At 33.3% G+C, this 27,500-nt stretch overlaps 1 protein-coding gene across 1 annotated transcript in view; it reads right to left on the minus strand.

Annotated features, from left to right (window-relative positions):
- LOC135215364 (metabotropic glutamate receptor-like) overlaps positions 1–27,500 on the minus strand; it is a 1,454,460-nt gene that overhangs the window by 68,551 nt on the left and 1,358,409 nt on the right. The window contains exon 11 of the mRNA XM_064249924.1: positions 5,652–5,835. Coding sequence (XP_064105994.1) covers positions 5,652–5,835 — 184 coding nt within the window. The remainder of the gene's footprint in view (positions 1–5,651; positions 5,836–27,500) is intronic.

Raw genomic sequence — 27,500 nt, forward strand, 5'->3', positions numbered from 1 at the left:
GAATGAAATTGATTGTAAACTTTGCACGATTGAACAATTAACTGCAACTACTCAAACAAATTGAAGAATTTATTGTACAATGATTTTATCCATGTTAGATCGCTTACTGTACCAAAGATGTTTTTTGTAAAATTTATCAACAAACTATATCTCTGATGTTTTTACTAGCACCAAAGAAAGCTTTTGAATCTCGTGTCGTTATCCCTGACTTTCCAGTCTAACAAAAAATGTATTTTTAACTTCTCTGACTATGTTTTATCTAAAAAGAAAGAATTTTTACTCTCGTTTGGGTTTAGACTTTTGCTTCCATCCTTTGACCCAACCTATGCCAGGTTCTTTTACCTTTTTGAAATTATGTTTCAAAGGTTAACTAACTAGAATGCAATCAAAACATAGCTAACCTCCACAAAAATTTTTAATTTGGTCCATAAAACATATGTTCATCTAAAACCAATTGGACACCTTTTTTTTTAGACCTGCTGATTTGAGAGTACTATTGAATTTGAAGAAACGAGAGGACATAATCATATATAAACCAGACAAGGGTAAGGGAGTGGTCATTCTAAACAAGAACGATTATGTACAAAAAATGGAAACTATCTTGTCTGACAGTTCCAAGTTTGAGGTCCATGGCGAACCTTCCTTTCTTGTATATATAAGCGAGAAGACAGATTAACAGATTTCTAAGGAAAATTACAAATGATAACATCATAAATGAAACGACTTATCAACAAACTGGTTTTGCCACTCCTGGTTCAATCTTTTAGTGTTCTTTATGGGCAACCAAAAAAAGACATAAACCAGACCTACCTTTAAGACCAATTATGGCTGCTTATACAATCACTCTTTCTCTATCTCAAAATTTTTAGCTGGACTTTTATCTGAAATATAGTAATAATGAATACTCTTCGAAAAATGGATATGACTTCAAACAACTGATTACCAAACAAGATGGAGATTACTATATGGTTAGTTTTGACGTTGAGTCTCTATTTACCAACGTACCTCTTAATGAAACCATCAATATTATACTTAACAAAATATTTATTATGATGATACAATTTTCCATGGTTTTAATCGGGCTATTTTTAAACAATACTCGATCTTGCAGTGCAAGATTTGATGTTTGTATTTAATCAGCGACTCTACTTGCAGGTCGATGGAGTTGCAATGGGTTCCCTTTAGGCCCTATTTTTGCAAATTTTTTTATGTCTCATTTGGAGTCTGAGTTTTTTTAAACTGATGTGATTCTAACTTTAAGCCCTCATTATATCGTAGATATGTTGATGATACCTTTGCTTTGTTTCAACACCCATGGCAATGTTCTTCTTTTTTAGAGTGGTATTAACAACTTTCATCCCAATATCAATTTTACAATGGAAGTAGAGAATGATGATTCTTTACCTTTTTAGATTTGAAATTACCAGAACTAACTCTGAGTTCTCCACATCGGTCTACAGAAAAACGTACTTTTACTGGACTGACTAACAATTATTATAATTCGTGTCAACAAATCTTTTAAAATTAATACTATTCACACTTTGGTTAATAGAGCACTGAAATACTCCTTCGTCTTGGCAACTATTCACGTGGAAATGACTTTTTTGTTAGGTTTCTTCAAATCTAATTCGTTTCCACTCGACATTGTTCAAAAAACCATCAACAAAATACTTACAAAATTCTTGCAGCCACCAATAACTAATTTTAATGTCCCTAAAAGACTATTTTATGTCACAATCCCCTATATATCTGACTTGAAATTTACATCCAGCCTGAAACGAATCATTGAACATGAGATACCATGCCTTCAAAGTCAAAACTCATATCCAGCAATCCATGCACAATTGGTTCCTTTTTTAACTATAAAGATCGCCTTCAGCCTTTTTATGCGATCCAACGTTATATATAAATTTAACATGCCCTGGGATGTCCGGGCTCTTACGTCGGATCAACTCGAAGGCTGTTAAGGGTCAGATATTGCTCTCACTTGGCTTCAGCTTTCGCACTGGTCAAAGAATAAAACAACCTGAATTTTCCAACATCAGAAATCATTCTTTTAATTGCAAAATTGAAGTACAAAAGAACAGTTTTCCATAATAGACCATGTCAAAAATCCTGACCATTTAACCACCCTTGAGTCTTTATATATCAAGAGGCTTGTTCCCTCTCTTAACAGTAACACGTCCTCAGCAACTCTGTACCTGGCATAGTTGAAGTCGTTACTTTTAACTTGTCTTAGGTCATTCCATCTTCTCTCCTTACAATGAACGGTTAGTGTTTTAGCAGTCTCTTTTAACCTGTTTTATCATTTTTACTTTGTTCTTTTATGTAATTTTAAGACTTTTTAATTTATGTGAATTCCTGTTTTTTACACGTTTATTGTTTGTTATCTATAAATGTGTCTTTATCATTCACAGACTGATGATGCACAGAGATTTTCATGTGCGAAACGTTTCTCAGATAAATTTATGTTTTTTAATCATTGTATCATGGACTCCCCTAGGAGGTATATATATATATATATATATATATGATATATCTATATATATATATACTATATATATCTATATATCTATAGATATAGCTATATCTATATATATATATATATATATATATATATATATATATATATATATATATATATATATGTGTATACTCTATATCTATGTATATATCTATATATATATATATATATATATATATATATATATATATATATCTATATATATATATCTATATATATATATATATATATATATATAGTATGTATATGTATATATATGTATATATATATATATATATATATAGATATATAAAATATATATATATATATATATATATATATACATACATACAAACATATATATATAATATTTGTATATAAGTATGTATATGTATATTATGTATATATTATATATATATATATATATTATATATATAGTATATATATATCTATAGTATATTATATATATAACTATGATTATATATATATATAATATATATATAGTATATACATACATACATGACATAACTATAAATATAGATATATATAATATATATATATATATATATATATATATATATATATATATATATATATATACTATATATATATATATATATATATATAATATATCTATCTATATATATATATCATATATTATTATCTATATATATTCTATATAGTATTATTAATATATATATATATATATATATCTATCTACTTATATCCTATTATATATATATTATATATAATAGTATATCTATTAATATATATATATATCTAGTAGATATATTATTATATAGATATATCTATATATATATAATAATATGTAATAATATATATCTAGAATATATATATATATATATATATATATGTAGAGATATATATATATATATATATATCTAGATATAATATCTCCATATATATATATACATATATATATATATATATATATATCCTACTATATATATATATATATATCTTAGTAAGACCACCAAGGCCAGGACCCGGAACAGCATTTTGTACAACCTTTTTGGAACATGTTTCGAGTAGTACTATCACTCGTCATCAACCTACAAATGAAAATGAATGACCTTATAATTCTTGCAATCAAATTCACGTATAAAAATTACAAGAGTGGCTTTAAAAGATAGCTGATACTTAAAAAAAAAGAAAAAACTGGCTAAATGAAACAATTGAGTTGATATATATATATATATATATTTATATAGAATATTATATAATATATATATATATATATATAGTTATAGTTACATATACATAAATATGGGATATATATGCATCTACATATTAATACATTAATATATATATTATATATATCTATATATAGTATTATATATTATGTATGTATATATACCATTCATAATAATATACATACATACTATATTATGTATATATGATATATATAAATAAAATCTATATATATATATATATATATATAAATATAATATTATATCTATAGATATCTGATAGATCTAATATATAGATATATAATAGTACTGATACTTATTTGATATATATATATATAATATACATACATACATTAATATATACTATATATATATATATTATATAATAGATATACTATTATAGATATATATATAATATATACTATTATTGAATATACATTATATACATATATATATATTAGTATATATAAATATTAATATAATATTATATATATATGCAATGATTATATATATATATAGATGATATATATATATTACTAATATATACTACATAATATAAATATAGATATATATATTATTATATATTATATAGTATATGTATGTCTATATATATATATATATATATATCTATTATAATATATTATTTATATTATATATATCAGTAAAATAAAGACACAAGGCCCAAAGCCCCGGGAACAGATTTTGGTACAACTTTATTGGGACATGTTTCGAGTAGTACTATCACTCGTCATCAACCTACAAAATGAAAATGAATGACATTATAATTCTTGCAAATCAAATTCACTTATTAAAAATTACAAGAGTGCTTTAAAAAGATAGCTGATACTTAAAAAAAAAAAGAAAGAATGGCTAAATGAAACAATTGATTTGATAAAATATAATAAAGCAGAATGCAAATTTATGTCACAAAAACGGATGGTCAAAAAGACAGTAAATATACTAAGTCTATATAGAAACCAGCAGGATGCAGACTAAAAACACAAACACAAAAGTGAGGGCACAGTTACATTTCTAGCCAAGGAAGGCTTTATCTTAACAGAATATAGAACTTCTAAATGTCGAGACCTGAAGCAAACTGGGCAGAGGTTAAAATAGAAAAATCATCTGGCGCTTCCCTGCTGGTGTTTCAATTTACTACACCACACACACACACACATACACACACACACACACACACAACACACACATATATATATTATATATATATATATATATATATATATATATATATATATATATATATATATATATATATATATATATATATATATTTATATGTTTGTATATATATATATATATATATATATATATATATATATATATATATACTATATATATATATATATATATATATATATATATATATATATGTGTGTGTGTGTGTGTGTGTGTGTATGTATATATATATGTATATAATATATAATTACATACACATATATATATATATATATTATATATATATATATATATATATCCATACATTACATACATATGTATATTATTAACTATTTGCAATTGAAGTCTGCTTTTCCCTGTAAAGAAATTGAAAACTAGTTTTGTGATAACTGATCCACATTGAAATACTTATGTCCCGTGTTTCAATATTAAAACGCTTCATTTTAGACCCTGTTATTATTCTATTATATTTACCTTATTATATTTCTGCTTCTGTATCCATCTTGTTCTGTATTATGTGCCATTCCTTAAGGCATTTACCCCAGGAGAGTAAGCACAATCCATCCGTTGTATTGTATGGAATATATGACAATATAAACCATGTTGAGAGAATAACGTATGTTGAATATTCAACATGAATTCCAGTAAAATAACACTGACATAATGGAAGCATGATGTACTATTTGGGCAAATACAAATACCAGAAATTGATAAGTTTTCGCTCAAGCAATGCTTCTTACCATGGTTAAGGGAGACGGCGCTGGAGGCTGTCGGAGCTTTCTTGTAGGTAGCGCTGTTCATGGTGAGCTTACGTACGTTTTTATCGGGATGGAAGACGATGATGTAGATCTTAGGGGAATATAGACACACCAGCGCCACCGAGGCCGATAGCGATATCGCAACGCACAGTGTCGTTATTTGTACCTGGAAAGTAAGCCCTTAAAAAATTACACGATAAAAAAGTTCAGTAGCGGTCATTAAGGTTATTGTCTTTGAAATGGACGTATATTAGAGCGGGAGATATCTACTGAGAGTTTTACTTTGAACATGACGCTATCATAAAATAAAAGTTCACACATATAGTAAATGGATCCTTAAATTTTTCGGGAAGTTTTATCAATGAATCGTCGCCATTCAGAATAGGGTTATCTACGAGATAGTATATTGCTCCATAAACCAATATTATATTTATGCTATTAAAAGTAATGTATATTTAATCGTACTTAGAAGTAATTTATGATCTTAATAATGAGTGTTGATTATGATAAACTCCCTCCATGTGCGTTGATAGAACAGTTCTTGTTTATCAGTTGCAAATGCGGAAACTGTATCTGTCTTATGACCTTATATTATTAACCAGACAAAAAGCCGGACTATTTCAGGCTTCAGTTCTTTAATCTTCGAAGCCTTCTGGTCTAATTATTTCCGCTGGACAGGTAGAACACAATTTATACAATGACGCTGAATTCTAGACCTAAAGATCGTCGCACCTTTTGGCGCAGCCTCTCCTCCTCAATTTTCATTTCTAGATTTGTGTTTATCATCACCCTGTTTTATAGTGGTCTCAGACAGGTTGATTTATTATATGGTATCATTATCCTCTACAATCTTCTATTGGAACTGAATAATTATAAATATGCATAACACAACATGAGTATATATAATTTTCTTCTTAATTCGATTTCTTTTACGCAGAATTTATTGTATGTTTTTCTTCTTATTTACACTAAGTGTGTTTGCGCTATACTAGTATATTTTTCTTGATATATTTACACATGCCAAAATGCTACTGATGTATTTTTTAAAATTTCCTCTCAGCGTCAGTTAATATAGCTAAACTTCTCTTTCCAATTCTCAGTTATTTCTCATTGGCTTGATTAAAATTATTTTTACATCTTTTAATCGTAGTACATCATATTCCAGGTTTACGAGCTCGTAGCATTGGCAAGTTCAAACGACGTTTTTACTAAAACAAAAGTTTAATCTCTTTTGTTTAATCAAATTTTCCAAAGCTTTATGATAGTTTCCGTGGCTGCTCCAATACAGACTTTATGATGCACATGCACTTAATAGTCCATTAACCCGCTGATCTACTCTCTCTCTCTCTCTACAAATCTGAATACTTTTCGCATGAGGAAATTTTCAGACTTTGGCCTTTTAAGCATTGTTTGATGTTTTCCGATATTTATTTAACCAGTGCAATAAAAAAATTAAGCCTGTTTTTTTTTTTTTCTAATTTATAAAAAAGTTACATTTATTTTTTGAGACACGCCAGGATTTTCTTACAATTAATCATGTCTGCAAATTTAAAAGCGCGGGCCCCAAACATGGAAGGAATTGCTATAAGAAATGAGAAAAAATATCTTTCTTTTCTTGCAGGGGGATGGAAATGAGGGGGGGGGGAGGGGAGGGTGGGGGAAGGGAAGAAGGGGAAGGGGAGGGGGAGGGGAAGGGCACAGGTAAATTAACACTTAATCGTGTGTCTCCGGAAAGGGGAGGGGGATTCGGGAGGGGAGGGGGGGGGTGGGGGGGAAGGGATGGAAAAGGGAAGAGGATGGGTAGGGGAGGGAAGGGGAGGGCGAGGAAAGGGAGGACACAGCTAAATTAACACTTCCTTTACTTCACCATATTCACCGAAGGGGAGGAGGATGGAAGAGGTAAGGGGAAGGGGAGGACGCTGCTAAATAAATACTTGATTGTGTGCTTTGGAAGGGGGAAGGGGATGGGAGAGGTTAGGGGAAGGGGATGACACAGTTAAATTAACACTTGTGTGCTTTGGAAGGGGGAGAGGTAGGGTGGGGAAGGGGCTGGGAGAGGGAAGGGAGAGGGAAGAGGGAAGGAGAGCGGGAGGACACAGGTAAATTAACACTTGATCATGTGCTGGGGGAGGGGGGAGGGGAGGGGGAGAGAGGGATGGGGAGGGAAGGGGATGAGGATGGAGGAAAGAAGGGGGAAGGTTTATATGAGATAGATTCTACTGAATCAAAGAAGTTGTAAAAAACCCAAAAGTTTCATACAATTCCTGAGGTACCGGGAGAGGTCACTGTAGGGTCATTAGAGGTCACTGCTAACCTACTGATCAGGAAAGGTTGTATTGTCACTGGGATTGAGTAATCATGCAAATTTTCAAGTCCATCGGACGAAGGGAATAGGTAGAAAAGTGAGTTACAATCAATATTATTCTAGATAAGGTTTTTATTAGTGAAGATACAGTTTTTCATGGTTTTAACAGATCCATCTTTAAACAACTACTTGAACTTGCAGTGTAAGATTCAATGTTCATTTTTAATAAGCAACTCTATTCGCAGGCCGATGGAGGTGCCATGGGGTCGCCTCTGGGCCCCATTTTTGCTAACTTTTTTATGTCTGACCTTGAAACGAAATTTTTAAACCAGTGTAATCATAATTTTAAACCGTCTTTTTATCGCAGATATGTTGATGACACTTTTGTTTTGTTCCAGCACTCTTGGCAATACTCTTTATTTTTAGAATATATTAATCAACTCCATCCAAACATTCAATTTACCATGGAGGTAGAGAGTGGAGGTAGTCTTCCATTTTTTAGATATTAATGTAACGAGACATAATTCCGACTTCACTACTTTTGTTTATAGAAAGCGGACATATAAGGGCTTAGCCAATAACTACTATAGGTCTTGTCAATATTCTTTCAAACTTAATACCATCGACACCTTGGTCCATAGAGCTCTAAAATATTCTTCAACTTGGCAAATATTTCACAAAGAAATGGTCTTTTTATTCAACTTTTTCAAGATAAACTCCTATTCACAAAATATAGTTTATAAAATCACCAATAAGTTATTAACACAATTTTTACAACCTCCAACTGTCAACTTTGATGTTCCCAAAACATTATTCTATGCCTCAATCCCGTATATGTCTGACTCTAAATTTTCCTTAAATCTCACACGAATAATTGAACAGGAAATCCCCTGTCTTAACGTCAAACTTATCTCCAACAACCCATTTACAATAGGATCATTTTTAAATTTCAAAGATCGCCTGCACTCCTTCATGCGATCCAATGTTTTTTATAAATTCACATGCCCTGGATGTCCGGGCTCTTACATTGGATCGACGCGGAGGTTACTGCGGGTCAGATATTGCAGCCATTTGGGTTTTACCTTTCGCACTGGCCAAAGAATCAAGCAGCCAGAATTTTCTAATATTAGAAATCATGCCGCATTATGTAAAACCGAAGTCCTGAAACAACACTTCTCAATAATTGGTTATGTAATGGACCCAGACCACTTAACAACTTTAGAATCATGTATCTAGATTGTGTATGTTACTGTCTGTATTTTGTATATTTATTAGGGCTGTTGCCTTGTATAATAAGGCGCCCTATGAGGTAATGTTAGACTTGCGATAATCTTACGCTAAGTCGGTTGGTTATGCACTTCCATACTCATTGGGGTGTCTTGGGGTTTGTAGATCACTTACGAAGTCGGTATTATCTTCTTTGGTTATGACGACGATGTGTTAAACTCATGATGATTCGGCAATGATGTGAGGTTCTAGTAGAAAACACGAAGTATAAAAAAATACTTATATTCTCTGAGATTACATGAAGTTCAGAGGAAATTTGTACAGGTCTTCTAATGACCATGGCTTGATCGCTTCTGCCAATGATGATGGCTAATTCTGTTCTGTTCTGACTACCATCTCGGTTACAAGTCATAAAGGAAGCAGACAGTAGCTCGAACATATGAACATACATACAAATGAGACACACTACAGATCACGTAGGCCGTTTAAATTATAGGTTGCGGTAGTTGTCTCAAGCAGGGAACTTGGACTAATGTTTCAAAACAAATGAATGACCACAGGTGACGGCACGTCAACTTAGCCTACTTGTATGTATCTGTCATCTTTATCGTCTCTGGTCTGATCACATTCCTGCAAGCAATCTGGTTGACCTCTTTAGTTTTAGTTTTTTATATATATGGAATAACATTCCATATTTTTATTATGTAATCACTTACATAAAAGCTCGGTCAGCTACCAAAACCAACCACTGAATATTACTCAAGCTTGACTTGCATTTGACTTATAGGAGTGTGATACAGACACTATGTGAATATATATAGATATATAGAAAATACTTATAATTAAAAAAAAATTCATGGTGTACACAAATACAGATTCAAGTAATAAGATATAAAACATAATATGCATATGATGGTATTCGTAAATAATAGTGATCACGTGATATATACTGATACAGTTTTTCACTTCATCTCATTAAGATACATATGCTACAGAAAATACTAATGTACTCTGATAATCGCATAGAATAAAGATTAACATGATAAAAATCATATTTTAACTGATAAAAATTTCATCTATGAATTGATAAAAATTATTAATGTTTATGCTGATTGATTCGTTGATTTTTATGCTAACTGTTATATATCTGCAGTTATTGGTAAGATAAAAGGTAACAGATTGATTATAGGCTACCTGATTTATTTATACATATGTATATGGATTCATATAATAATGATTAATATATGTGCACTTTATATAGATTCCTACTGCGTTCACGCAAAGATATATTTCGACTCTGTTATTTATGATCATTAAATATATAGATTCCTAGTGCGTACACGCAAAGATATATTTCGACTCTGTTATTTATGATCATTTATATATAGGATACATGATACTTTATATATATAGGATACATGACCGAGGTTATACTACTACACATTTAACTAGCGTTCGAACAACTTTTCGTCCATTACACAGTTCCAGACAACCACCTATAGCCAAATGAAATGGCCAATTCCAAATGGTTAAAACAAGGGGAAAATTGCCAGGCGGGGTCCAACGTTCTATTTCGGCCTCATACTTGTTCTCTGCATCCTAAGCCACACGAATACGTTCGCGATGAATAAAATCATCCCCAGCACGAGTCCTTCGCCAGCAACGTAGAGTTGAATATCCTTCTGGTCGTAATTGTCGGAAGTATGTCCCTTTTGTTGTCGATTTCCGACAGCCGCCGGAGCATTCCGCATTAAAACGAGATTAACGACGGGATACGGGTGTCGGTCGAAGAAGTCCATGAAATAAGCTTGTTCACTTATGATGGTGCTTATTCCTTTCACATTGTAGGCAGTTGTTACTTGACTGCAGTCGTCCGCAGCGACGAACGATTTTTTGAAGTTGCGATGTGAAACTCTCGTACTGCAGGATACTGTAACTAGGTTCCATTAATCAGCCTGCAAGTGAAATTATACTTGTCACAAGGGCAAAATAAATTCAGAAAACATCAAATACGGGCGGGAGAAAGCCATTGAGAACTAGACTTAACCCACATGAATTCGCTGATATTTTATGGAATTCAAAAGAGTCAGCTGTACAAACTTTTTTATCCATGGCATTAACAATGAGTGAACCTATCCAGGTCTATGATGACTGTAAAAATATCCATAATTATAAAAAATAAACAGATATCAATACGAATCCCAAAGAAAATTCTATATTACTGGTAGTAAGTTACTAGACAAAGAAGTGTGAAACGGAACTGTTTTTAAAAATTGCCAGGCAATATAAGAGTCAAAGAGAATATTAATCATGATTCTGTATTTCTCTATGCTAACTGAAATTAAGCTGTGATACAATCCGATCCTATGTGCCCCTAACAAAAGTTTCATATTCAAATTTCTCGTGCCCATCCTCTGAGGTTAATTTTTAAAACTTTATTAATAGGCAGGAGATGCAACGAAAGAACCCACTATGTAACTAATTTCTATATAAACTTTGGGTTTTTCAAGAAAATGTGACATTTTCCCATGAATGTGATTTACTTGAATTGTAATAGGCTAATGTTGCAAGTAAATTTTTCATATACATGACTTGATACTTCTAAATGTCCATTTACCAATGTCATAAGCTGAATTATTGACTCTAATTGTCTATGAGGTTCAGAAAAAATTAATTCATTTTGTTGTTATAGAAATTCTATTTGCTTATTTTGTTTATTCATTTTAAAACGATTGCGATTCCTTAACCAAGCTTGCATTGCAATGCGGATAAGAATAGGTTATGGCTATGTATGTCATCATGACCTATGAACCACATGTGAAGTTCATGAGCTAAGGATTCCTCTCTCCAGTCAACCTGCTTTGCAAGCGGTTTATTGAGGTTAAAAGGAACAATGCTGAATCGGCAAACGCGCCAGACACCTTCTAGACTGATGACGTCGTCACCAGCTTAAGAGTTACGTTACTTGCTGTAAAAGATACGACTTTAGTATAAATTGGGTATTAATACTCCACCCACACGAGAAGAATGTCTGAAAAAAAAACAGTACCAAAATTGAACAATATATTAGTTTCATGTTGGAAATCTGCATGATTGTAAATAAATGTAATTATGTTAAATTAGATATTCCTTATTCAAACTAATGAAAAAAGATTTCCATACAAATTCTGAATTCTTTATCATTTGCCCTGTAAGATCCATATAGGATTATTCCATAGATATACATTTTCACTTCTAGACTTCCTGACTTAAAATCTATTTTATTTTATTTTATTTTATTTATTTATTTATTCTATTTTATTATTTTTTTTTCATTGACTACGAATATAAATCACCGGGACAGACAATATGTCAGTAGGTTTTGATATGCGTTTGAACTTTTAGCTTATTTGTCATTACTAAAGCGTTAAGTTAGAGTTCAAATCTTTACGCATATATATTTGGATATTCAATTAACCTATGGTTACGTTTTGCTTATTGATTTTATTGTGATTCCTTTTTTGTTATAATTTGTAACCCTTCCGACTTCTTACGGAGTGTATTATATCGACTCCACTTGTATCCATATTTATTTTATTTTTTATATTTATTTATTTATATATATTTTTATATATATTTGATAAATTAATGGTTGGCTTGAATATGGGGAAAAGTGTTCTAGCGGCGTACCATATAAGGCTACTTGCGGTATCAATTCTATAGATACAAGATATGAATGATAAAGGTATTTAAAACCGCGAGAACCACTATAATCCAGTTCGGATCCAATATCACGAGTTGTAACTCGTACGACATTGACACATTCCTATTTATCTCTTATTCTACCAAACCGATTGACTCTGGGTGATAAAATATGGTATTGGTTTTCATAATGGAAAGGAATTCACACAACGAGTTAAGGAGATTATTATTGATTTACACCACCCGAGTCAGATTATTATTATGTGTTGAATTCCATGTTTACTGATTTAGCACTCATAAATATTCCTAGCGCACTCAATTGCGGTGTTTGTTTTTAGTGCTATTAATTCTATATAACGTGTCAAGGAACTATTAACACTAAGAAGTGTTTATTTCCTCTGTCAGACTCGTAACTCTGTTAATGATTCTACGTGTATTCTTTCATTGATTGATTTGGCAAGGGATAGGCCCTTAAACTGACAGGTGTCTTAGTGTATCCCTTGTTTTCATGACACGTGTTACAATTAGTTATGTGCTTTTTATATCTGTAAGCATTGTAGGCCAGTAAAACAGTTATATGGCTTTCTGTGACATAATAGAGAACCCTGGATGACGGAATGCAACCAGTTTAGGACGATTGGTATGAAAGAGATTATTACTACTACCTGGTCGTTAGTCACCTGCTGTGTTCTTCGGGTTTTCCTCGTCACGGACCTACATATAATATTACATTTGATTACATAATTCTGATACACATACTTTAAATATACTTTTGCTTTAGGGTTTCCGTTCGAAGTGTTTATTGTTTTGCTTAGCTGCTGACCCTGTTTCCGTTCGAAGTGTTTATTGTTTTGCTCAGCTGCTGACCTTGTTTCCGTTCGAAGTGTTTATTGTTTTGCCTTGTTGCTGTTTGTAACAGTTCGGCGCTCCAACCCAGATATTCAATGCTCGCAATCTCTTGGGTTAATGAATTTTCTTGTTTAGATACGGTTTTAACAATAGGCACGGATGTTTCTATATCTTTTAGTCCAATTAATGGTTCTTTGCAGTATGGTGCGGGATTGCGGGATAATGCGTCAGCTATGATATTTGCTTTCCCAGGTAGATATCTTAACTTGGCTCCAAAGACCTGAATGATCATATGCCATCGAGTTCCTTTGTAACTGTGATTAAAGCCTTTGAAAAACTCGGTAAGTGACTTATGGTCAGCAAGGATTTTAACAGGATAGCCGTGGATTATGAACTTAAAATGTACTATTGAGTTAACGATACCTAGCCCTTCCTTGCCTATTACTGCATATTTACTTTCAGAGGGCTTTAGTTTATGTGAATAAAAAGCTATAGGAAAGAACTGTTTATCATATTGCTGAAGCAGTACCCCTCTTACCCCTTGGTCTGAGGCGTCTGATTTTTAAGTTAGGTGAGCTGCATTATTCCGCATTTTAAGATATCGAATGCCTGTTGATGCTTTTTAGACCATAATAAATCTACGCCTTTCTTCGTAAGATCTGTTAAAGGAGCTGTCATGATTGAAGAGATACATATTCACATACGATTGTAATACCCACTACAGCGCAAAAGTGCTGTATCCCCTTTTTATGTTAATAGGTGCCAGAAGTTATGAATAGCCGACACCTTACCATGGACTACTTTAAGACCTTGACTAGACACATAAAACCTAGATAAACATGTTCGGTTTTTTAAAACTCACATTTAGATATTTTACTCTGAGATTATTTGTCTTTGTCTCTGTAGCACTAACTCTAGTTTATGTGAATGTACTTCTAAGGTATTAGAAAAGATTACAAGACCAACCAATAGGCATGTTGGGTATCCCCTAAAAGTCTCCAAACACTACATTGTAATTGGGGCGCAACGTAAGCCAGAGGCATACGTAAAAATTGATAATGTCCCCTGAGTGTGCTGAAAACGGTGTATGAGGTACAATCACTTAGGTAATGGTATCTGGTAAAAGCCTTTAAGTAAGTCCAAACTGGTGAAAAATTTATTCTAACCTAACAGAGATAAGATGTCATCGGTACATGGCACTGGAAACTATCGGGAGTCGTTTCCTTGTTTAAGCGACAGAAATCTACGCAGATACGCCAAGTCCGATCTTTTATGGCATGACGTTTGAGGGAAAAATTATATGGGCTTATTTGATTTCCTAATGACTCCTATTACTAACATTTTTCAACTTCGTCATTTATCTCTATTTTGAAATTTCATTGGTAGTCTATACGAAGGTACATTTATAGCTTTATGTTTGTCCTTAGACCATATTTTGTTTTCAATGACATCTGTTTTTCTCCCAGAGATCACTCACTAGTGGAGAAACTTCCTGGTATTCAGATAAAAGATAAAAAAAAAAAATTCTGCTGAATCACCTCTGCTTGAATGACTTTACGGATATTACTTTAGATAGAGTATAAGATAGATTCATCTACGACTGATTGGGCGTGATTAAAAATTAGCAACAATAAAAAAATGCGATATTTATAACTTCCGTATCCCCGATATGTATAGGTTTATGGATCACTAGATTTAACTTGTTGCTGCGAGTCAACCGTGTCTAGGGCTTTGTTCGCGGAAATCGTTATATTTCAGAGTGTCGGGAAGGATTAAAATTTCAGATCCCAGCAAAGTCCTTTTACACGCACTAAGACATTCGAGGGTGCATGCGTCTCGAGATTTTTGCGTGCAAACTGCAACTGCGGTTGTGGGAGAATTCTGTTGGGTCGTTGAACAATATCACGATTTATGAGACAAATGATTTGTTCCTCTATATAAGTTATTATTTGATTAACTGTCTCTTTTTGTTCAAACGGATTCTAATATGTTGTCAATCGTGATGGTCTATCCGCCATTTTAGCATCCAATTCGAGAGATCCTGCCCCGGGAATTTGAACGAATGCAGCAGGGCTGCCCCTAGCCGGAGTCTCACCACCTACCCACCTATCCTAGACCGGTCTCCTCCCCGAGGTCTTTTACTTTCAGATGCCACCGCAAGACGGCAGCGCCAAGTTAGCACCCCCAAATGGGGGAATCGTAATGCAAGTCTAGGCCTAAAACAAAAGGGACAAAAGGTTCCTGACCAGTAGAAAACCCTCCAGGGGGGGGGGGGGTGAACCCCCACCTTCGCAGGACGCGCGGCAGGAAACCGAGGCGTGGGTGGCTGTCTTCACCGTTTGATAGCCTTAGGAGGTGGACGTGCTGGCCTCTGTCCGCCCTTCCGAGAGGCAACTGTCTCTCCCGTAAAAGGTAGGTGTCTGTTGTATGAGAACCTCGTACCCTAACCTATCCTTCCTCCTTCCCCATGATAACATCCCATCCTTCCCTCCTATCCGTACAGAAAGAAATCCTATCCACCGATCCTTTGTTTCCTCTCCCTCTCCTGCCCTCCGGCGTGCGTTCGTGGCGGCCTTGCCCAAGACCGTCTCCCCTCACCTGAGCGCAGTCTCTCTCTCCATAATGTCTAAGTGCTAACCGTTTGTAACTAGCAGTCATAGCCTAATGTGTAATTCCTATAAGACTTATTGCTACGTCCATTAGTAGAAATAATCTGTATAAGTCAAATAGTGCAGTGTAAGAAATGGCTAAGTGGATTAGCGTATCTGTGCATATTAACTAGTCTTTAATTGTCGTAAATTTCCCTTTCAGGGACGAGAGTACATTTGCTGAACTTCCACGTAATCTGGTTACGTACCGGATATCGTACACATTCCACTCCATAACAAGCCCCTTGCAGCTTCAAGCTCCAGCGGTTAGCCACGGTTAACCAGAAAAATTTATGTATCCGTTGTGCCTTCTTAATTGTAAATAGAAGTAAATACATTATTGCCAGTATTCAGTGTCTATATGCCGGCTGGCGACCTCCCACTTCCCTAACTTAATTGTATAAATTAGGATATACGTTTGCTAGTAATTAAATAAGGCCAAGGCAGCGTAGAATCTTAAAAATGTTTGAAGGTTTATAGAATTTTCCTTTGATAAACACGCCTTATTTTGCAGGAGGTAAGATAATATTTTGTATACCCCTAGATGGATATCTTACAATTATGCTAGATACAGATCAATGTTTTTTATAACTATGGAGGTTCTGTAAGCGCTCGTTTATCTGGACTTCTCAATAGGGAAGTTCGAACAACAGACGGTGAGTCCGTAAATACAGGATATTACGTGTACTAAAGGAATAAAACAAGATATTCTAATTTTTACAGCGCGTACAGTCGGCTTAATCCACCAGTATTTATACTAACTTAATGTATTAAAATTAAAACGAGAACCTGCTCTGATTACTTGATACGGTCGTGTGATGCATAGGAAAATTCCTTTTTAATTCAAAAAGGTATTGGCATGAACAAAAAAGGTATGGTATAAATGATCCAACATCGTTTTTCCTCTCCGCTGAAGTTGCTTATGTGGAATGTGCTATCCTTGTTACACTCGGTAGATTTAACTGACCCTGACCGTCTGACTAGATGACACAGTAACCAAGTTTGCATAAGCATGATTTGTTTGATTCTGATATTTAGGGCTACTGTTTACCATCGGCAACGTATTGTGTGTTTTTAGCATTCTGTTGTTGGTTACGTATAAAGCAACGAACGTATGAATGACGAACTATTAGGAATTGAGCGATTACTATTAAGACAAGTTATCTCTACTGCATTCAATATTAACTGTTTGTACTTGCTGTTGTTTACTTCATTCTTTGCTAAAATTTGAAATAGTGAGGGATCCTGGTCAGCGCATTTAGCCTAATGAAAGTTTTTTATAGACATGTTATTCCTTGCAATCTAGCCGTATTTTTAAAGTTAAGTTGAGTCATTGAGGTCCGATATTTTATGCATATAACTCAAAAAAACTCAAGGCTAAAATTGCGATCGGGACCTTGCACAGGAGCATTTTATTGTCCTGACCCGAAATAGTGTTACCTCTAATTTATCTAGATTTGTACAGGTGTTCCACTTGTTTTTGTGTGTGTTCTAATCACTACGGTGCCTAACGACCCTATCCATCCATGCATCTGTATAAATACAGACGTCCACTGCGCAAACGCATATTCACTGTTTAATATGATTTGTTACGTAAAGGATTAATAATCACCCAAAATGATAAAATTAACACAGTATATGATTATGATATTTCAGTAGAACTTCTGGAAACAGAAACCCAAAGATAAAAACTCGCAGTAGCGAAATCTCAATGATGTAGATAATTTCTGTAAAAAAGTAAGATTAAGAATGTCTCGTAACTTCAGCCACAGGAATAACGAAAATTTGACCTGCAAAGGAAACACTCAGTTAATCCAAATGAATAAAAAAATAGTACTTAGCTTGATTTTGTGGGAAGTCACGGTGTTCCGATAACGACACACGGCCTTGGCCCTCCTTCTCTGTTTAGCGGATGACCTGGTTTGGCTTGAGTTTCCCCCGTGCGCGTTGTTCGTTTTTTGGATGATTCGACTCCTTGAAGATCCGATGCTGAAGACGCGTTCGGTTTGTTTCTTGAAGTGCCGGAAACGCTCACTAAACGATGATACTAAGTTGCTTGAAGAATCTCTTGCTTTCGTCGTCGTTGATTTCTGGTATGATACATTATTCGTTATTCTTCGGAAGACGTTGAAGAGTTTTTGTTGTTTTCTGAAGTCACTCACTAAACGATGATACTAAGTTGCTTGAAGAATCTCTTGCTTTCGTCGTCGTTGATTCCTGGTATGATACATTATTCGTTATTCTTCGGAAGACGTTCAAGAGTTCTTGTTGTTTTCTGAAGTCGCTCACTAAACGATGATACTAAGTTGCTTGAAGAATCTGTTGCTTTCGTCGTCGTTGACTTCTGATGATACATTATTCATTATTCTGGTTTTTCTTCGGAAGACGTTGTAGAGTTCTTCTGGTAGTCTGCCACCAATATTAGGGCTGTTGCCTTGTATAATAAGGCGCCCTATGAGGTAATGTTAGACTTGCGATAATCTTACGCTAAGTCGGTTGGTTATGCACTTCCATACTCATTGGAGTGTCTTGGGGTTTGTAGATCACTTACGAAGTCGGTATTATCTTCTTTGGTTATGACGACGATGTGTTAAACTCATGATGATTCGGCAATGATGTGAGGTTCTAGTAGAAAACACGAAGTATAAAAAAATACTTATATTCTCTGAGATTACATGATGAAGTTCAGAGGAAATTTGTACAGGTCTTCTAATGACCATGGCTTGATCGCTTCTGCCAATGATGATGGCTAATTCTGTTCTGTTCTGACTACCATCTCGGTTACAAGTCATAAAGGAAGCAGACAGTAGCTCGAACATATGAACATACATACAAATGAGACACGCTACAGATCACGTAGGCCGTTTGAATTATAGGTCGCGGTAGTTGTCTCAAGCAGGGAGCTTGGACTAATGTTTCAAAACAAATGAATGACCACAGGTGACGGCACGTCAACTTAGCCTACTTGTATGTATCTGTCATCTTTATCGTCTCTGGTCTGATCACATTCCTGCAAGCAATCTGGTTGACCTCTTTAGTTTTAGTTTTTTATATATATGGAATAACATTCCATATTTTTATTATGTAATCACTTACATATTCAATGTATATGGCCCCGAGCTGAAATAAAGCATATTATTATTATATTATTATTATTATTATATATTAAAAGGCTGGTTCCCTCTCTCAAAAGTAATACTTCCTCAGCAACGTTGTATCTGGCATAGTTGTTGTCTGGCCTTGGACGCCATTGTATGTCATTCCCTCTTCTCTCCTGCTTATGGACTGTTGGTGTTTTGGTAGTCTCTTTTTTATTTCTGTTTTATGTGCTTTTTATGCTTTTACTTTTTATTGTTTTAACTTGTAAATTTTAATTGCATAGTAAATTCCTTTTAGGTTAATAATATATTTTATTGTGTCTTACTTTTCACAGACTGATGATGCACTGAGCATTTAGTGTGAAACGATTTTTTTTTTTTTTTCGTTAATAAACTTGGCCTTTTAACAACATGTGTATCATGGACCCTCTTGGTGATGGAATATAATATTATCTATGTATATATATATATATATATATATATATATATATATATATATATATATATATATATATATAACATGGAACGTGAGGAATCACCTGAAAGAGACCTGTGACTAGCAAGAGGGAGTTTATATGCAGCACAAGGATGCCAGGAGTTTCACAATGACAAGAGGACTAAAGGTTGTTCATTCAAGATAAGACAGAAAGGCTTAGTGTTATTTCCCATAAAGGAAAACAAAATGATGTTGACACTGGACAGTGGCGAGTGCTATACAAAAAGAAGCTGGCTAATCATAGATTACATGGGAGATTTTGGCAGGTTACTGAGGACCTTTCACATGAACATCCTAACCAGCTACCATTAGAGGGAAGCAAGTGAAGCAGCAGCTGCTGTCATCAGAGAAGAAAGGTGCCTGAGTGTGACCATCATCAAAGAAGTTGATGATGAGCAAGTCATTGTTTAAGAGAGTTGCTTGGAACTTTGACCACAGAAGGAAGAAGAGACATAGAGATTTCAATATTAGTGGTGACTTCAGCAAGCAGCAGAAACAGATGGTAGTGCAGTTGTTGGAAGAATACCAAGAAATCTAGACCAGCAATCCTGGAAGAAATATATTGGGATAATGCTACTGAAGTGACAACAGAACAGCCAGTCAGAGTGAAGATGTAATCTTTTACTATTATACTACTAGGGAACTGATCCAGGGATACATTGAAGAGATGCTGAAATGGGAATCATCAAAAGGTCAGTGTCTACATACTGCTTGCCAATGGGGATGGAGAGGAGTCAAAGAGATTTTGTTTGGATTACTATCAACATTACCAATGACAGATTTTTCACCAAAGTGTGGTCTCGGGCAAGAGATGGCACATTCCAATGGACGAAGCATCAAAGTAAGACACATGCATAGTTTAAAATTGACTAGCAGATACCATTGCTCACATTTGCTAGTTACCATATTTGTATCATACACTTACCCATAACCATACCATATCTGTACCATGCCCAAAAACGTGCTGTTTTCATATGTATATAATATATATATATATATATATTATACATATGTGTGTGTGTGATCTTTTTTCATTAACTATTTTTATTAAATTAGATTTTGCTTTTATCTAATTTGTTAAGCCTAGTTTGTAATTTTCACTTGTCGTTTGACCTTCTTTCGAGTATAACAATTGTTTGCTTGTTATTAACGTCTTTTTGTTTTAAGAAGGTTGAATTTGTGGTTTCTCCCGGTCAGGACCTACACCCCGCCTCTTATTTTTCTCCTGTGGTTATATATACATATATATATATATATATATATATCATAGATATATATATATATAATATTTATATTTTATATATATATATATATATATATATATATATATATATATATATATATATATATGTGTATATATATCTATACTATATATATATATAATATATCTATATATCTATCTATCTATCTATCTATCTATCTATCTATCTATCTATCTATATATATATAATATATAATATATATATATATATATATATATATATATACTATATATATATATATTATAATACATATATATATAAAGGTTTCTTGCCACGAAGGAAAAAATGAAAAAGCGAGATAGCCAAGTACTTTTGGTCCTGTTCGGACCCTTTACTGAGGCAAGCTGATTTTACAGAGGACAACATAGTCAAAAGAAGTCTTAATATACAAACTGACACTACAAGATTAGCATTAAGGGCGATTTCACTCTACAGAAAGGAGGAAACACCTGAGGGTAGCCACACCTTGGGCGACACACGCAGTAAACAAGTTATTCTTCCAGAAAACAGTACATTTTGAAAAAAACACAGAAGCATATACAAAATAATACCATGAAATTTACGCAAATTTTCCCAAAAAATTATTATTAATGAAAAGACGAAAGAAAATATATATCGAGCAAGAGAAAGAGGGAGAGAGAATATATAACCAGAGAGAGAGAGAGAGAGAGAGAGATATAATAACCATATACATGTGGGACTAATTTATTAGTAGCTCATTTATTTTAAGGTGCTTCATAAACATCTTACAAATACATGGGTCCAAATGGTACATTCCCAGACTAAGATTTAGGTTGTTTTTATTAGTGATTTGTATAATTGCCGATTCCAGTAAATTTCTTGAAACATAATCATTAGATCTAGCAATTACCGAGGTATCACCCCAATTAATACAATGAGATTTTTCACTCAGATGGATAAACAATGCATTTGAAGTCTGGGCTGTTCTAACTGAATACATATACTGCTTAATACGTACACATAAATTTTTACTTGACTGACCAACGTAAAACGATGGGCAATCCTTACAAGGAATTTTGTAAATGATGTTATTTGTTACGGGACTCTCTTAATTAGCCAATATCTTTAATGGTCTTGTTATAAGAGAACACTACATTAACATTAAACGATTTAAATATTGATTTGATGGTTTCAAATCCACGAAAGTAAGGTAAGCTAAGTACATTTTTAGGCATATCTTTTTCATTAATAGCAACACTATAAAACTTTTTGTGAGCTTTTTGATAACATAAATCAATTAAATGAGGTGGGTAGCAGAGATCGTTTCCTATCTTTTATATGTATTCTATTTCTTGGTCAAGATATTGTGTGATACGTAAAGCGTGTAGGAACATAGAAGAAAAAATTGAAATTTTAATATTAAGATGGTGGCCAGAATAAAAATGTACATATGTTAAATTATTTGTGGGTTTTCTATAAATACTGAATTTGCATTGGAAAGATTCTCTATGTATTAATACATCTCGGAAAGGGATGACATTGTTATTTTCGATTTCAACAGTGAATTTTATGGATGGTACTAAATTATTCAATTTAGACAGTAAATCATTCACATCGATACCAACAGGTAAGACTACTAAGATATCATCGACATATCGGTACCATTTTAAGGGTACAAGTGTGATATTCAGGAGGTGTCTCTCAAAAAATTCCATATATAAGTTTGAAAGGAGAGGTGATAAAGGGTTACCCATGGCCATACCAAATATTTGTTGGTAATATTCTCCATTAAAAATAAATCTGCAATCACAAATACATAACTTTATCAAGGAAATTATGTGACTAACAGACATAGGTAATTCATGCAGTACAAGTTCATTACTTGAATAATCTAGCACAGAGTCAATAGGGACTTTTGTAAACAAAGAACATACATCAAAACTGACAAAGATAACGCTAGGGTTTAGTACAATATTATTTAATTTTTCCACAAAATCAAGAGAATTCCAGATGTGTGAATTAAATACAGTTCCTAGTAGAGGGGATAACAATTTAGTAAGATATTTAGATAGTTTATAAGCAATGATCCTACAGTACTAATAATTGGACGCATAGGTTTGTTTTCCTTATGAGTTTTGACTAGGCCATATAAATAAGGTAATGAGGGACACTTTACAGTTAACTTACACAAAAGTTCTTTTTTATCTTTAAGAATTTGTTTGATATTGACCGTAAATTCCTGAAAAAATGCCTGGCGGAACAAGTGTTACTCAAATCATTGCTACCATAACGCATAAGAAGATAGGATCAACAACCTTTCAACGAATTTTCTTCAATTATATTAAAACGTCACATTGCTGCCGCGAAAATGGAGGAAAAGGAGAAATTTAAAGAACTGGAAAAAGCCCAACGTAACTTCAACTACTCGATTCCCGCTGATTGGAAACACGCATTAACGCAAGAAATATATGGAAAACTTCATAGAACTACAGACACAGACACTTTGATTAGAAAACTGGACAGAAAATTAAACAACCTTATCAATGACAGTGATTGGACCAACAATGCTAGAAGTGATTGCGTGGTGAATTTATCGAGCAAACAAATAAGTGATAATGCAGTGCGTGCATTAGGCTTTGGGTTGTCTTTCTTCATTTGTAACAAACCCTCAGCTTTATCAATAGCGACATCTCTATATAAGTTTGAAAAATACTATGACCTTCCACAAAATCATTTAGACATTATCAAAGGCATGACTTATAGTGCTATGCATGCCTATCATGAAAATAACTTCCCCGCTCGCTACAGAAAAAGTTTAAAAGAATTGAAGAATGATAATAGCTTACACATTACCAAGGCTGATAAATCCAATAGTTTAGTGGTTCTTGACAAAACTGACTACATATCACGCATGCATACTTTACTAGAGGATGAAATAACTTACAAAAAACTCGCAAAAAATCCGTTGGACCAAATAATAAAAAACTTTAATATCAATATCAAACAATTTCTTAAAGATAAAAAAGAACTTCTGTGTAAGTTAACTGTAAAGTGTCCCTCATTACCTTATTTATATGGCCTACTCAAAACTCATAAGGAAAACAAACCTATGCGTCCAATTATTAGTACTGTAGGATCAATTGCTTATAAACTATCTAAATATCTTACTAAATTGTTATCCCCTCTACTAGGAACTGTATTTAATTCACACATCTGGAATTCTCTTGATTTTGTGGAAAAATTAAATAATATTGTACTAAACCCTAGCGTTATCTTTGTCAGTTTTGATGTATGTTCTTTGTTTACAAAAGTCCCTATTGACTCTGTGCTAGATTATTCAAGTAATGAACTTGTACTGCATGAATTACCTATGTCTGTTAGTCACATAATTTCCTTGATTAAGTTATGTATTTGTGATTGCAGATTTATCTTTAATGGAGAATATTACCAACAAATATTTGGTATGGCCATGGGTAACCCTTTATCACCTCTCCTTTCAAACTTATATATGGAATTTTTTGAGAGACAACACCTCCCGAATATCACACTTGTACCCTTAAAATGGTACCGATATATCGATGATATCTTAGTAGTCTTACCTGTTGGTATCGATGTAAATGATTTACTGTCTAAATTGAATAATTTAGTGCCATCCATAAAATTCACTGTTGAAATCGAAAATAACAATATCATCCCTTTCCTAGATGTATTAATACACAGAGAATCTTTCCAATTCAAATTCAGTATTTATAGAAAACCCACAAATAATTTAACATATGTACATTTTTATTCTGGCCACCATCTTAATATTAAAATTTCATTTTTTCTTCTATGTTCCTACGTGATTTGTGTATCACGAGTCCACAATATCTTGCCCAAGAAATAGAATACATAAAAAAGATAGGAAACGATCTCTGCTACCCAACTCATTTAATTGATTTATGTTATCAAAAAGCTCACAAAAAGTTTTATAGTGTTGCTATTAATGAAAATGATATGCCTAAAAATGTACTTAGCTTACCTTACTTTCGTGGATTTGAAACCATCAAATCAATATTTAAATCATTTAATGTTAATGTAGTGTTCTCTTATAACAATACCATTAAAGATATGCTAATTAAGAATAGTCCCGTAACAAATAACAACATCATTTACAAAATTCCTTGTAAGGATTGCCCATCGTTTTACATTGGTCAGTCAAGTAAAAATTTATGTGTACGTATTAAGCAGCATATGTATTCAGTTAGAACAGCCCAGACTTCAAATGCACTGTTTATCCATCTGAGTGAAAAATCTCATTGTATTAATTGGGGTGATACCTAGGCAATTGCTAAATCTAATGATTATGTTTCAAGAAATTTACTGGAATCGGCAATTATACAAATCACTAATAAAAACAACCTAAATCTTAGTCTGGGAATGTACCATTTGGACCCATATATTTGTAAGATGTTTATGAAGCACCTTAAAATAAATGAACTACTAATAAATTAGTCCCACATGTATATAGTTATTATTTCTCTCTCTCTCTCTCTCTCTCTCTCTCTCTCTCTCTCTCTCTCTCTCTCTCTCTCTCTCTCTCTCTCTCTCTCTCTCTCTGGTTCGATATTCTCTCTCCCTCTTTCTCTTGCTCGATATATATATTTATATTTTCTTTCGTCTTATCATTAATAATAATTTTTTGGGAAAATTTGTGTAAATTTCATGATATTAAATTGTATATGCTTCCGTGTTTTTTTCAAAATGTACTGTTTTCTGGAAGAATAACTTGTTTACTGTGTGTGTCCCCCAAGGTGTGGCTACCCTCAGGTGTTTCCTCCTTTCTGTAGATTGAAATTGCCCTTAATGCTAATCTTGTAGTGTCAGTTTGGATATTAAGCCTTCTTTTGACTATGTTGTCCTCTGTAAAATCAGTTTGCCTCAGTATAGGGTCCGAACAGAACCGAAAGTACTTGCCTATCTCACTTTTTCATTTTTTCCTTCGTGGCAAAAAACCTTTATTTATACATAGCATCACGTTTTATATACTTCGTGATCAAGTTATTCATATATATATATATATATATATATATATATATATATATATATATATATATATATACAGTAGAGCCTCGGTTCTCGACGATAATTCGTTCCAGAAGGAGCGTCGAAATTTGATTATTTCGAGAACTGAATTAAGTTTTCCCATACGAAATAACTGAAAATGGATTAATCCATTCTTGACCATCAGTTATTACCCTAACCTTGCCTTTTTATACAATACATTACATGTAAATTACAACTAAATAAGTTAAAAGTTAAATAAATATCATGTTAAACGTATATTTATAATTTTAAATGTATAATATGCAGTATAAAAGAAAACTAGCCTGCGTCCAACCGATTGTTGACCAAGCGCCATAGGTTACCTAGGTAAATAGTAAGTAGAACGTAGAGTAGTGGGTAGGCATAAAACGTGTTGCTAACATAATAAAAACATTGAAAAGCAAGTCTAATTATTACAGTAAATTAATAAACTATTAAAATTAAACCCAATTTATATTTATCAAAAACTTGCAAAAATTTGCCTACACTAAGTCGGCATTTAAGGATGTAAACAAACCATAGCGCAGCCCTGGTGGTTTATATCGGGACTATGGTAGTAAATAAACCATATCGTCGCTATAAGCCTAGAAACGTTTACATTCGATATTAATTTATGGCAAATCTTTTACGGAGTCGACTGCAATACTGTATACAAAATCGCTTGAAAATTATCTTTCAGTAAATGTAATGATATGATACTAACGATTTTGTTTCATAAATGTCCTTATAAAAAAGGTGCGTCTTTTACGGCAAATTGTCCAATATCAGGGCTGGTTTCAAGCTTATTGGACTTTGACAATTACTGCATGGTACATATATACGTACGTAAATTACTATACCATTTCGTACCAGCATCTCTTGAGTTTAATATCAAGCTAACCTCTTTTTTTTTTTTTTTTTTTTTTTTTTTTTGGGGGGGGGGTTTTTTTTTTTTTTTTTTTTTTTACGAGGACGCTTATAAACCAAGCATACAGATTGCGTTCGCTACCGCGCACGCGTTCCATATGTAAACTGTGTCACTACCAGACCTCATACGTAAACATTGACGTCTTTTTACAGTAGACATAAAAGAATCGTGTTAATTTCTATAATTATTCTATACCATAGCGGCTTCTCTGATTACGCTAAGGCTAACCTCCTCTATACCAGCAAGCTTAACAAAGATTAAGATTGCGTTCGCTACCGAACGGCACACGTTACGTATGTGACAGTGGTTTCA

This window comes from Macrobrachium nipponense, chromosome 5 (genome assembly GCF_015104395.2).
Source record: "Macrobrachium nipponense isolate FS-2020 chromosome 5, ASM1510439v2, whole genome shotgun sequence".
NCBI classification, from domain to species: Eukaryota; Metazoa; Arthropoda; class Malacostraca; order Decapoda; family Palaemonidae; genus Macrobrachium; species Macrobrachium nipponense.